Source organism: Lotus japonicus, chromosome 4 (genome assembly GCF_012489685.1).
Source record: "Lotus japonicus ecotype B-129 chromosome 4, LjGifu_v1.2".
Taxonomy (NCBI): domain Eukaryota; kingdom Viridiplantae; phylum Streptophyta; class Magnoliopsida; order Fabales; family Fabaceae; genus Lotus; species Lotus japonicus.
Genome location: NC_080044.1, coordinates 65,044,500 through 65,060,091, shown reverse-complemented (window position 1 = coordinate 65,060,091; position 15,592 = coordinate 65,044,500). Strand labels below are relative to the sequence as shown.

The 15,592-nt window shown below is 33.2% G+C and overlaps 1 protein-coding gene across 1 annotated transcript; it reads right to left on the bottom strand.

Moving 5' to 3' along the window:
* Positions 1-306: 306 nt before the first annotated feature.
* LOC130715392 (pyrophosphate-energized vacuolar membrane proton pump) lies at positions 307-4,831 on the bottom strand. Its single transcript, XM_057565493.1, has 8 exons — positions 4,502-4,831; positions 2,859-3,433; positions 2,380-2,759; positions 2,172-2,258; positions 1,748-2,078; positions 1,235-1,645; positions 1,066-1,125; positions 307-833 (listed from the first exon to the last, which is right to left on the bottom strand). The coding sequence occupies exons 1-8, from the start codon at positions 4,755-4,757 to the stop codon at positions 630-632; spliced, it is 2,304 nt and encodes a 767-aa protein (XP_057421476.1). The 5' UTR covers positions 4,758-4,831; the 3' UTR covers positions 307-629.
* Between the last annotated feature and the right edge of the window lie 10,761 nt (positions 4,832-15,592).

Here is a 15,592-nt window from a genome sequence, read left to right as displayed (position 1 = left end):
GAAGAAACTAACAAAACAACTTATATAAGAAAAACTGATGAGAAAATAATTTAACCACAAATCCAATCATGTCAATAAACATTATTCCATCCTTTCATCACTTCGGTTCCAAACGGATATACAGGAAAAGCAAAAGGAATATACTAGAAAATGCCCATGTGTATAGCTGGTCTAATAATTAATCAAACAGGGTAGCTGAAGAACATTATAAGAAAATGACCACGAGAAAGAGATAGTAGATATTAAAATATAATCGAAATAATAATAGACTCTGCTCTAATAATTAATCAAACAACGAGCTCAAAATTTTGGTCATCTGAACATAATAATAATAACAATAGTAAGAAAATGTTCACAAGGAAGAGATTGTAGATAATAAAATATGATCGTCATCATCAACCAACCTCACCTAGGAAGGAAGTTTTCTCTGCAGATTCATCGTAATTGAGAATCTCAGCTCTACAGATGAGACAAAACATTACTTTGATTCGGGGTGGGGGGAGAAGATTTCTAAAACCAATAGAATCAGCATCACAGAAAGAGTCAAGACTAACACAGAAAAGATATGGTGATTTTCCTTGTTCTGCAGTTATAGAAAATTGATGGGGCATGCTCTTTTGTGCCAAATCTTAGATCTTGAAGAGTAAGCCACCATGGGTAGCGAAGAAGGGTGCGAACACGAGAGACTCAACAGCCATTAGCTTGATGAGGATGTTAAGTGAGGGACCAGATGTATCCTTAAGAGGGTCTCCAATGGTGTCACCAATAACAGCAGCTTTGTGACAATCTGAGCCTTTAGGACCAAGGCTTCTGGCATGTTCAGAAGCACCAGCCTGTTATCACACCAAATATTTACCATGAAAATCCACATCATTGATACATTAGACATAACCAATTAGTGTTTGGATACTAGTTAAGTGCAATGTGAACGAACTTTCATTTCAAACTATAAAAAGAGTTCCTATCATCTTTCATCTGAAAGTAAGCACCGATGTTCGTTTACACTAGTGCAAACGAATATCCAAACATAGTCATACAGCTCAAACTACCCAATTAAATATTTACCTCAATGTACTTCTTGGCATTATCCCAAGCACCACCAGTGTTGGATGCAGAGATAGCAATCTGGACACATGATTCAAAAATGTCTTAGAACCAAAACAATGGAAGGTGTTGTTGAGGATGAACAGATAGATAAATAAATAAGGGAAACTAGGAGAGGACTAAACATTACCTGTACACCAGACACCAGAGATCCGGCGAGGACACCAGAAAGTGTTTCGACACCGAAAAAGATTCCTACGATGAGGGGTGTGAGCATGACAAGAGCACCGGGTGGAATCATTTCTTTAATAGAAGCATCAGTGGAGATCTTAACACATGTGGCGTAGTCAGGCTTAGCAGTTCCCTCCATCAACCCTGGAATGGTGTTGAATTGCCTGCGAACCTCCTCAACCATCTTCAGTGCGGCTTTTCCCACACTCTTCATGGTCATGGCAGAGAACCAGTAAGGAAGCATAGCACCCACGATCAAACCGATGAAAACCTTTGGAGTCAGCACATCAACTGTTGTGATATTAGCTCGGCTCACAAAAGCACCAAAGAGGGCCAGGGACACAAGGGCAGCAGAACCAATAGCAAACCCCTAAAATAGAATGACAAGAGATCAGGCACCTAGCACGGAAGTGATGTTTCTATGAATTTAGAGAATTAGATTGAGAGATTTAAAAATCAGAAAAATCCAAACCTTTCCAATAGCAGCAGTGGTGTTTCCTGCAGCATCAAGGGCATCAGTTCTCTCTCGAATTCTGTGACTCATCCCAGCCATCTCAGCAATACCTCCAGCATTGTCACTGATTGGACCATATGCATCAATGGCCAATCCGGTGGCTATGGTACTCAGCATTCCAAGTGCAGCAACAGCGATACCGTACATGGCGGCAAAGCTGAAACTAACAAAAATACTAATTGCAATAGCAAAAATTGGAATAATAACAGACTTGTATCCCAAGGCAAGGCCAAATATAACATTGGTAGCAGCACCAGTCCTGCAGGAATCAGCAACATCTTGCACAGGACTGCAAAACCAGACAGATAAGGTAAAGTCTAGTTAGCAGCTGATGAAAAGTGCACATGCACAACTCTGCAAATATTGACCCAAAATCACTTACCTGTATGCATTGCTAGTATAGTACTCAGTTACAAATCCAATGATAAGCCCTGCCCAAAGACCAACAGCAACACACAAGAATAGCTGCCTGCAAACCAAAATCAAATCCATAAGTCCACAGATATTAAAAAATTACTATTCATTAAACAAAATTACTATTCCTAATAAACAAGATCCCCCCAAAATTTTTGACAAGTAGTGAAACTCACCAGTTCTTGACATCTTTCTGCACTCCAAAATTGAAGATAGTGAAGGAAGATGGGAGTGCAATCCAACTAACAATTGCAATCCCAACAGTCATCAGCACTGTTGAAATAATGAGCTGTTTTTTCAATGCTGGCTCAATTTCTTTTACGAGCTTGATCTCAAAAATGTCAGTTGCAAATAAGGTGGTTATAAGACAAACAACGATACCCACAGAACTGACAATGAGAGGGTACAGCATGGCAGTAAACTCGTGATTAATCCCAAAAGAAGAGATGGAAGCAACAACAAGAGCAGCACATGACGCCTCAGCATAAGAACCAAAAAGATCAGATCCCATACCAGCAATATCCCCAACATTGTCACCAACATTATCAGCAATCACCTGAGTACACAGAGATATATTCAGACATGAGCTGAGTATTAGCAAAAAAAAAGTTCAGAAACCAAATAACGGAACTAGTTTCAGGATGCAATTTCTTACAGCTGGATTTCTGGGGTCATCCTCAGGAATGTTTCTTTCTACCTTGCCGACAAGATCAGCACCAACATCAGCAGCCTTAGTATAGATACCTCCAGCAACTCGTCCAAACAAAGCCATAGAAGACCCACCAAGACCATAACCAGTGATGGCCTCAAAAAGACCACCCCAGTCCTCACCGTAGTAAATCTGGAATAGGTTGATGGTAATGTAAAGAACCAAAAGGCCATTGGCTGCAAGCAAAAATCCCATGACAGCACCTGATCTAAATGCTGTAATGAAAGCCTTCCCGACACCCTTTCTAGCCTCCAGGGTGGTTCTAGCATTGGCATAAGTTGCAATTTTCATTCCAAGGAAACCAGAAACAACTGATGTGATGCCACCAAGCACGAAAGAAATTGTACTGAAAAGGGCGGTGGCAAGAGCTGGCTTGCAAATCTTAGTTTCATCATATTTGCAAGGCTGGTGGCTTGTGCTGAATCCTTCCACGGAGCCAAGGAAAAGGAATATCACAATGGCAAAGAAGACCATGAAGATACCCACATACTTGTACTCAGTGAAAAGGAAAGAGGTTGCTCCTGTTCATGTTCAAACACCAATAAATAAGTGAAACATTCTTTAACATCCACCAGCAAGCACTAATTTAAAAGAAGGACCAGCAGTTGAGACAATATCCAAATAAAAAAAGCCAGAAATAGGCAGACAACTAGCTAGCCAAGCAATGGTCGTAAATTAATTCCAATTCGATTAAAATATAAACAGACAAAATCTAAAAGATTGCAACGTTTCTGGTTAGTGGACATGAAAGGAGTAAAATATGAGAAATGCACTCATGTTTAAATGATGAGGTTTAAAACTTAAATAGAACAACCCTTAAATATGTTATTGCCTCAAAAAACCTCCTTGGGGTCATAGAACCTCAAGTCTAACTCACCGGATCAGACACGACCCATCCTTTTCCAATAAAGCCACCAACAGATAAATAAACAGCACACATACTGCTCAGAAGGGGAAAGATCTAAGCGGATTATATAAAATCACATAACTTTACTATGCAAACTCATCAGACTATATGAATTAAATCTCCTAGATGAATTTCCATGCGTATGAGCTACAAGATAAAAATTAAAAAAGTGCACAAGACAAAGATATGAAAACAAAGGGGCACATAAAATTAACCAAACTAATTTTAATTCCAAATCACTAATTTACTATAAGACTCAAACGTGTGGGTCCAAATTCTAGAACCAACAGTGATCTTTTAATAATTAAAAAGTAACAGCAGGTTCAAAATTCAAATCATCTCCAAATTATGCCTCAGATTTCATAGAGTGAACCAAAAAAACACAAACATACCGCAGAGTTAAAAATCACAGTCAGAATCAGAGAGTGAAATTAGCAAAAAAAAAAAAAAAACAGCTTCGTAACATGATAAGGACAGAAAGAAAAACTCAAATCTACAGCTCTCGCAATCAACGAAAAAACAATCCATGCATAACCACAACACACGTAACGAGATCTACCCACGAAATTGAAATCCGCACACACCCACATGAGAATTCTTAAAAAAAAATGAATTTTGTAATAAGGGCAGATCTCAGAATCCCAAAAAATACAGAGAGAGAGAGAGAGAGATGGAGAGGGACCTTCAGAGATAGCTTGCTGGATTTCAGCGCATTTGAGAACAACGTTCTGGTCGTTGATACCTTCCTCTTCCTCGATGAGGTAATCGTTGTAGCCATTCTTACCGGCGGCGTCGGGGGAAGCGGCGTCTCTGGTGGCGGCGGTGATCTTAACCTTGGAGACGAGGAACCACTGGAAGAGAGCGAAGACGATTCCAATGACGGCGCAGACGGGAATTAAAATCTCGGTTCCGAGATCTGGGAGAAGGACTGCACCCATGGTGGTGAAGAAGAAGAAGAAGAAGAAGAAGAAGGGATTGAAAGAGAGAGAATGAATGAATGAATGTGTGAGAAATAGGGATTGGAAGAGGATTTTATATGAGAGGTGGAGAGAGAAGATAGGGATGGTGATGACAGATAGGAAAGAGAGAGTGAAGATCAAGGTGTGTGGTGGAGAATATATAAATTGTGAAATTTGTTAAATGACAGATCTCATTTCTAGGGGTACTTTGATTTTATGAACAAGCTACTTCTATCTCTTTTTTCAAATTGTTTATAAGTAACTCATTTGAATTTTTAAAAAAATTAATTTAATTTAACTGTTGTCTTTTGTTGGCATCTTGTAAATTGTGTTGATAAATAATTTGGGATGGATTGAGATATTTTATAGGGTTGAGATATTGGTTTTATAAAGTGAGTGTGATATGAGTCAGCTTCTAAGTTACAATGGTTAAATATGGTAATTGTGATTTAATTATTTTGTGATTTTTATGTTTTATCCTATTTTATCATCTTTCTGTTTTTGGGTTCAAAATTGACCAGGTTGTTTCGTGTAAAAATTTTTGATAAATTGCTTAAAGTGGTATTTATCATTGAAATAGTTGATATATCTACCAAAAATAGTTTGAAATAGTTGATAGATAATTGCGTTTATTTTGAAAGAAAAAAAACTATCAGCTTTGTGTTTATCTTTAAGAATTTAAATTTCTTTATCACGTGGTTGAGATATATTAAAATGGATTAAAAACAGATATTTACGTAATTGACTTAAAATTGTTATAAAAATGTCTCCAAGTGATAGCTGAAGTGTTAAGAGTTGGAGAACATGTGGGTTGGGAGGGGAAAGTTCAGACATAAATTCCTAAATGATATAATTTATATTTTCGATGTAAAAAAATTATTATTATAGTAATTAAAAGCATTGTTTTATTATATATGGTCTACATTGTAAGGGTTAACTTCAATTCACTTTTAGTTCCAAAAACTTCAATTCACTTTATATCCGTATTAATAAATATTTAATAATACTTAATATTTTTTGTTGATATTTTTTTTTTCTAAGGAATGTTTCTAAATTGTTGGGAGAGATATATAACCGTTTTCGGGCAAGAACGTTCGTCAAATACCACAAATTGTGACACTTACTCAAGAAATAATATTAAAATTCATTTAAATAAATTATTGATGTTCTAGAAAATAATTGACTTCATCCGATGTGAGGTATAAGATAGTTGTTGTTTTAGGCTATGTTTGACATGTCATTTCAGCTAGCTTATTTGACTAGCTTAAAAGCTCTTTAAAAGTGTTTAGTAAATGAGCTTATTCGAGTAGCTCATAGCTTAAAACTTAAAACTTATTGAATATATCCTCTTTTTTATCCTTATCATTTTAATAAAATTCTATCATTGCCCTTTTATATCTATAAAAAACACTACACTCTATTTTTGTTTATTTTGAAATAAGTACTATTCAATCATTAATACACAATTTTAAAACATATTTTTTAATTTAGACAAATATAAGCTTACTTTAATGAATTAAAATATAAAGTTATGTGTTTTATTCTATTTAAATTAATAAATTAAAAACGAAAATAAATAAAAAATTAATATTATATTTTTTAGATAATAAATAATTTGAACTAAATTAAAATGTTTAAAGTTGTAATTATTTTAATATCATATATGTATTTATGTGTAAATAAAGTATTGTTAAAAAAATTATATAAGTATGTCATTTTACAGTTTCAGCTTGTTCAATCGTTAGTTTTACCAAACTCTGTTTTAATGAGGTAGTTTTTCAGCTATCAGCTAGCTTATTAGCTAGGCATGCCAAACATAACGTTAAACTCGAAATGAAAAATAAATAACTTAGGTCGAGGCTGACGTCGTTAGTGATAGAGATTAAAACATCGAGGTCCTCACTAGAGAGATGGTACTTGATGGAAAGGCTAAATGAGTTGTCACAGTTGTAGACAACAAAGAGCTTGAGTCCCTTTAATCTTGGTACGATGTTAAGTATGCACAGTTCTCCATTTCTCTGGTTATTTTCTTTCACTTCTCTCCTCACTCAAGCTACATGCTATAAAGAAGATGAATGAGGTTTGAGGTTTGTTATATCATGTCTCGGTGAGAGAGAAGCGAGATGAGACTTTCTAAATTTTCTTTTTGCTTTGATGGAGATGATCGATAAATAATAGATGCATGAAATATAAATGATGAAAGATTTGAGTGAGATTAGAGATTATGGGTTTGTGTTTATGTACTTTTCGACAATTATTTTATTTTAAAATTTAAAAGTTACTTAAAATATAAATAATACACAAGTAAAATAATTATTAATTAAAAATTACACGTGATATGTCACGTCAATTCTAATCCACCATCATGAAAAAAAGAACTAATTTGTTAATGTCTAATCTGATTTTTAGGGTCACTTTGATTTTACGAGCAAGCTTCTCGCTTTTATTCTTTTTTTATAAAATTGGCACGCGCTGCCCTTTGCGCGGTTGCAACCTCTCTTCCTTGGTTTTTGATATCTAGTGTCGTTCCCTTCCTTTCCCAACATGTTACAAGATCCGGAGATCGACGACCTATTTTCAATGTTATGATACAATATTATATTGTTTGTTATGACATTATAAAAATTGTCAATCATCATGTAAAATTTATGTATGATAAGGTGCCTCTACTCTAGGGTCGCTGTTTTTCGTTGTCAAGTTGCTCTCCTTTGGGTTCGTCGTCTTTACTGCTAAATTATGGTGGATCGAGCGTGGGATGAGGTGGCAGTCCTGCAAAGTGCAGCGGTGATGTGGTAGCGACGACAAGGTGGTGGTCATATAGCGTGTGGCGGTGATGTCTCGTGGTTAGGGGGCAGTGGGTCTGTTTGAGAGGTTTTTGTCGTAGTGGCCGAGTTTTTATCAACTCTTATTAACAAGGGTGGGTCTCCCTAATATGCACCACTTTTACGGTGGTGCAATTTTACACCACTTATTTTCACCGATTATAACAGGTCAACACATTAATTTTTTTTAAAAAAAAATCATTAAAAATTTGTTACATATTAAATTTCTTTAAAAAAAAGATGTGTGGACCTATTATAGCATGTAAAAAAAGTGGTGTAAAAGTTACACCACTCTAAAAGTAGTGCATATTAGATGTCACCTTATTATTATTATTACTAGCGGAATTACCCGTGTCCTGCACGGGTGACTTTTGTTATTTATAATTTAAATTTCGTGTAATATTATATTTTGTATCTTTTTAGTAAATATATCTTCATAATTGTTTCAACTATATGTTCTTAATATTGATAATTGTGTATTAATCTACCATAAATTTTTACTTATTTAAATATAAAAAAATTCAAAATTTTTAACTTATAAGACTTAGATTCACTAAAAAATTTGTATATACATTAAATCAGTATTTTTAATTTTTTAATACATGTTTAATTATTAATATTCGATTGATCATTTTTCATATCAATATTTCTATTTATAATAACAATATAAATAATAATAATAATATATATTTTGATTCAAAAATTTAATTTCAAAGAGAAATCAATATGTAACAAAAAAATGAAACCCCACTTCTAACAAAACACAAATCAAATCATAGGAATAAATCACCGGATTAAATAAACCAAAATAATAGATATTTTACCAAAATTATTTAGATCCAAAGACTTCTCTTATTTTTGAATAAAGTCTCCCGTGACTATTACTTTTAAGTTTGAACTCGTTCCCCTTTTTTGTCTTTGGCTCTTTTTTTTTTGAAAAGTTGTATTTGACTCTTTGATCATACCTTTGGTAACAACCGGCTACCAGGGACGATGGACGAAAAATCCATTTTATCAATCCAAGCAGATAAATGGAAGGATTTCCGTTTTTCCCATTCATGATTTAAAAAAGGGGTGAACAATATATAATTGTGAATCGACAATAGAAGAATGAGTAAATAATAGGATCATGAAATAGGGATGTTCATAACGGAACCAAACCAATTAAAATCGCTCAAACCGGTCAAAAAATCAAAACCAAAAAAACTGAAAACCGCAAAAATCGATATTTTCTTCCGATGTTCAAAATCGAACCGATCCAAACCAAACTGAAAGTATTTATTTACTTAAATTTTGGCATACATACTTAACCATTTAACCATACTTATAATGTTTTTTATCTTTTTAGTAAATATATTTTTAACAAATGTTTTAAATATATATTCTTAATAGTGAATATTTTGTATTAATTAACCTAAACTTTTAGTTAATTAATTATGAAAGAAATTGAGAATTTTTTTAAAATACTTAACTTCACTCAACGTTTAAAGTCAAAATCTGTTTTTAATTCATTTGAATTTTAAACTATAAAGTTGTGAAATAAAATATAAGAGGAATAACTTTTTTTTTTGTTAAATAAATAAGAGAGAGATAATTTTATTTCGAAAGGTAGAAGATATAATATTAAGACTGCCAAATGTTTTTTTGAAATTAAATTCTTAAATCTTAGATAGATTGACTCATTGACCACCAAATTTCTTTAAAAAAAAAGACAATTCAATTCAATTATATCTAGTCTTTGGAATTTTCCTCTTGTAACCAAAAAAATATCTAGTCTATGGTTGTTCAACAACCTCCGTCCCTGTTTTAGTGTTCTTTTTTCCTTTCAAAAAAAAATGTATTTTATTTTATCTGAACATTTTTGTTTTTTCATTATGATTTCTCTCTCACATTACAAAATGGCCCCAAAAAGCTCATCCTTTTATCTTCCATCAGCATTTTCCAGAATCGACATTTTTTATCCTATGTTTCTCTTAATCGTAAAATTCATCAGCCCCAAACCTGCACCATTTCTTTCTTCCATGGATTCTCTAGCTTGGAACTGGTTTTGGTTCAATACAATTTTGCTTACCCAAAAAAAATGTATTGCTTGGTTTATATTTGGTGAGACCCAAAAGACTTGGAAAAAAGAGAGAATGATTACGCCATGTCCATCTCTTTTTCTCCAACACTTCAATTTGTCTTCTTAATTTCTTCATGCTTCTTACTTTCCATGCGTTTTCTTTATTTCATTCATTTTGTGCTTATAAAATATGAACAACCTTAAGCAGCTTGTTGAATGGCTGTGCTTCGCTCAATTTTTTTGATGCTTTTAACCAAGTTGCACTTCCTCCACCTATGATGTGTCTAATATACAGAAACATGGAAGGAAAATGATGGCTCTTGAGGACATGGTGGAAAAGACTGTTGATAGGAGGCAGAAAAAGATGATCAAGAATTGAGTTTCTGGTGCAAGTTCAAGAGCAGTAAAACAGGTGATCTTTCTATTTCTTTATTTTTAGTTCAATAAGTCCTTATTTTCAATTTGTTTTCCTTCAATAAAAGCACTTAATCTGAATGATAGATACTGTAAACATGCATACATAAATGTACTCGAGCGTAATGTCTAAAGTCTTGAAGTGAAAATTGAAAGGCTGATGAAACAAATGGTTAGATTATTGTGCAATACTAAAAAAGATTAACAAATGGTCTTCATTCATAAAGAACAGCAAGGAACGGAATTGCGGTGTAAAACATGAACTGCACATTAGACACCGATCCAGAATCTTCTGACACAAATCCCTTGTTGCTTTGTGCATGCTTTCTTGACCTGCATAAATTCACATCCAATATAATTAAGTGAATTTTGTAATATTTATTTAGTAAAAAGAACAATTAATACTATTTTCTAGGGATGGCAACGGGTAGGATCGGGCACGGGTCTTACAATTACCAAACCCAAACCCAAATCTCAGAACCCAAACTCAAACCCGAACACAAACCCTTATGGGCGATAAAATGAAATCCATGCCCAAATTCATTGGGTTTCGGATTTACCCGAAACCCAAACCCAAACCCATTCCTTACGTGAAATAGCAACCCGATCCAGAACCTACTTTCATAAAAAAAAGTGAAATACATAGAAAGAAGGAAAAACACATACTATTCATCATCATCATCCATCACCAAAGTGAGACAACAATAGTTTAGAGTTGACATTCTCAAACATACAAAAGTACAATAAATCATCAAACACTAAGAACAAAATTTATAAATATATACATGTATGAGATTTTTTTTGAATTATGTTTTGGGTATCTTTGGATTCGGGTTTGGGCGGGTATGGGTACGGATTTAACAAATACCAAACCCGAACCCATAAATTGCTACATTAACGGGCAAAACCCAAACCCAAACCCAAATCCAGTCAACTCGGGTTTTGTCCGTCAAATCGGATCGGGTTCAGACGGGTACCCATGGGTTTGGGCAAAATTGCCATCCCTACTATTTTCATAGAATACTATATGCCTATAATGTCCCCGAGAGTTAGCTCAAGTTGTAAGAGTTAGGGGACATAAGGGTTGGGGAGGGGAAGGTCCAGGGTTCGAATCCTGGAAGGGAAATTTGAAGGGATTTTATAACTAACTAACAACTAACCACTAACATTTGCCTATAAAAAAAAACCTATATGACTATAATACAAAGAATCATGTACGTTATATACTTACGGTTGTTCTTCCTTCCCTGAACCTATTAAACTCAGATGATGCATGAAAAAATATAATATACAACCCACTTAAACACCCAAAAATATTTTACATGTTAGAATTAACAGATTAACACATAAATTGTTTATAATACCGAATGAAAATGAATCTATAGTACTCTATAAACCATACCTTATAGAGTTATATTTGAAAATACTTTCTCGTACACAACATTAATTGTTTTGTCAGAAGGTAGATCATCATGATTTTCTATTAGGATCCGTAGCCCTTGTTTATTTTTTACTCTAGATATAGCAACATATAATTGTCAATGGCTGAAGACTCGCCTCGGAAGATATAATCCTACACACCCAAGTATTTGCTAATAAATAAAATACGATTTTTTTGGTAATATATGTCAGTACCTTTGTACATTTTCATTTTAGCCAACTGCAGAATAAGAACCACTAGACCATCGTGTCCTTCAGCAACATATTGTAAAAATTGTTGAGCAAAATCTTCCCATTGTTGACTGTAGTATCTTCTTTCTTGAAGTCCGATAGTTGTCATTTGGCTACGACAACACCTATGGCGTCTGCATCAAAATATCAAAAGTGATGATCTCTATATTTATTTAAAAAAATACAAATACTTTTTACACATACCGATCAATTCCTCGTCTTCTTTAAGATTTTCAAATATTGAACCATATGGTGCGAAGCTAAACCCATAATAGGGAATTTTTTGAGCTTTTATAGGTTTCACTTCAGTTTGCAACTTGAAATACAACCTGCATGGATGAGTGCAAGGTGTGTATTTGTAATTATTGATAGCGACGCTGATAATGACAATTTCATAGCACAACCCCTATTTTAAGGCTGACTCAAATTTTACAACGTGGCTACTCCACACTGTAGCCTGAATCTTGTCACCCTGGAAATTGTTGGATTTTCGTTAAAAAAAATGAATGAAAGAATTTTTTTTTTGAAAACAGATCAACATGCTCATATCTTAAAAAATGCAAGGGCATGAATTTGTTTATAAATTTAAACCTTAGCATCCAGGAGGATCATGCCAATTTCTTTAATATCGGTTTTTAAAAAAAAACATTATTCAAGTATAGTGTTCAAATCCTTAATTTCATATAATTTTTAAATGTATAATTTATATCTTTTCATTATTTATTTAATATTTTATGAATTTAATGGATATGCACTGTCAGTGTAAAACCATTTTACACTGACATCCAATTGAATTCCGCCAAATAAGCAAGTATGTTTTTATTTTAATTAAAATTAAAAATGAATGTAACTCTCCCTCCTACGTGGCAAACATTGATTGGATGTCTGTGTAAAACTATTTTACACTAACAGTGCATATGCATTAAACTCATATTTTATTACAATATTCAATTATTATTTTTAAAAGCTATTCAATCAATTTTAGCATTAACGTTTTTTTTTGAACGTGCATTAATGGTTGTTTAAAATAGGAAAAAATTTGAAATTTATGTAGTGATTGGAGAAACTTAATAATGAGTATGGAGAAACCTAATAATGATTGTTTTAATGGTTGTTTAAAATAGAAAAAAAATTTGACATTTGAATGACTTTTTTTATTATAGTTGTATTTAATATATAAAAAGAAACGACATATGAATGTCAATATTTTTTTCATTAATATATGTTTATTTTTTAAATTAATGAATTATTATTTTAATATTTTTGTTTTTTGGTAATATTTGTAAAAACAAATATGGATTTCATGCTATTTTTTCGTTAATATCAGTTTTTTTAAGACATTATTCAATTAAAATGTTCAAATTCTTAATTTCATATAATTGTTAAATGTATAATTTTTCATTATTTATTTAACATTTTAAAAAAGTATGCAATTATTATTTTCAAATCTTTATTTTTGTATTATTTAATTCAATGAGTGTTAGGCATTATTTTTGTAATGTTTTCAAAATTATGGTTATAAAAGTAAACTGAAAATTATAATGTAATTAAATTAGACCACAATAATTAAGGTGAGTTATGATTGAATGTTGTGTCAAAAAAGTAGATTGGTTTTTTTTCTTGGAGGGAAAATGGATAACTTTGGAGGTGCCATGTGTCATAGGTTTCTAGAAGAAAACCTTATTTTCATATATATATAGATTATTATTATTATTAATTATTATTATTATTATTATTATTATATATATATATTTCTCTTTTAAAAAATGACTAGTTTATTCATTTATTTATTTAATTTAACTATTATTTTTCATCGTCTTTTTGTTACTTCTTTCAAAATTAATCAGGTTTCGTGTACGTAAATATGATAAAATTATTTAAAGTATTACTTTTCATTGAAATAACTGATAAATGCATTTGTCTTAAAAAGTTATCAACTTTAGTTTTTATCTCTAAGTTTATAAATTGTTATCTTTTACAAATTGAAATGTAATTTCAAAAAAAAATTAGAAATGTCTTTAGCACGTGGTTGAAAAATTGAATTTGATATATTAAAATGAAATAGAATTTTATTTCGAAAAAATTGCATTGTAGCTTGATTTTGTACACTGATTTTATCAATGCTATAAATAAAAAATAGATAATTATGTAATTGACTTAAAATTACTATGGAAAAAATTGTTATGAACAAATTAGATGACATTGTTTCATTATAGTTTGTAAGGGCTAAATTCAAGTCACTTTAAAACGATATAGAATACTTCATCTATTTATTTTTATAAGAATCAAGCTACCATTTTATACCCTTTAAGAAATGTAGTTAAAACTTGCATAGTGAAAAGAGAAAAAAGACTCAATTAAATGAGAGTATTGTTGTCAAAAAAACAATTAAAGCACAATAAAGTTTAAGTTATTCTTATAAAATGGAACAAATTTCACATCTCACTTGGTTCTTATAAAAATGAATGATGGACTAATATTATATATACTTGCACTTCATAAAATTCTTAATGTTTTAGTTCATATTTTATGTGTTTATTTATTATGGGATATTTCTATGTTTTGGTGAGACATGCAATTATTTCTTGAATGGTGGCGATATTCTTCGAAGACTGAAAATTGTGACGATTATTCAATAACTAATTAAAATTTATAAATTGTTAATGTTGTATAAAATAACTGATTGCATCCTATGTAATGCAATAACTTCTCGGTCTGGAGTCATGCCTCGGCAACCATCAACGCCCTGGATGGTGTCCTAATTGAAGATGTTTCGCTTTCCGTTAATCAAGCACGTTTCCCCCGTAAGGTTGGTATCAATTATGTTGTTGAGAAACCTGGTGGGAAAGCTTCTGTGCCGCAGGGTTCGGTACCTCCTCTAGGTGTTAGAGGCGCTATTGTGCTGGGGAATAGCAAGGTTCAGCTGCCTACTCCTTTTTCAGAGGATGAGGAGAGAATGGTCAGGGCTCCTTCTCCAGTTTCTGTTTCGGTGGTATGGATCCCTACTGCTGTCTTGTTCCCGGAAATTCTGTTTTCATGTTGTGAAGTTGGGGGCTCTATTGGAAGGGATGAGGTTTCTTCGGTTTACAGCAGCCGAAACTTCATGCAGCCTCTTGATTTCTCTAGGGATGTTGTTGGTGAAGGTTTGAACAGGGCAGAGAACTTTTCTTATTCTGGTGATTTTCCCGATGGGGTGGTGCTTTCACATTTTAATCCTCTCTTTCATGAGACGTTGCTTGTCTCGGATCTTTCCTTGGATACTGTTGCGGGTAAGGGTATGGAGGAAGGGCATTCTGGAGCTGAAGAGGCGGTGGTGCGACGGAGGAGGGGTCGACCAAATAAAATCATTTCAAGAGGACGGAAGAAGAAGGATCTTCAAGCTTTAATTGCAATGGACTCGGGGCTCTCGTTGACTGATGCTCAAGCAAAGGAGTCATCGCTAATTCTTCCTGAGGCGGTGGGATCCGATGGCGTTATGACGAGAGCTAGAAGGGATTTAATTATTGCCAAACAGGTTGGAGTTGTCTTCAATGGGACGGATGAGGAAGCCATTCAGAGCTATGCTAAACATCTCATAGCTAACCATCCGAGGTTGTATGGAGGCTCTTAGTGGGTCTTTTTTCTGTCTCTTGTATGTTCGGTTTTTTAGTTAGCTTTCAAAACTTTGTTTTTTGGTGCATTGTCCTAGGTTTTTGCTGCTCCCCTAGTTCCCTTCTTGATTTGTTATCTAGGCTTTGTGGTTTTATAGGGTGGGTTTTTTCCTGGTGATTTTATGTTGGTTTGTTTTGGCTCTTGGGGTTCCTGGTGATATGCTCCTTTTTGTTGTAGCAGATCGGTTGCATTTG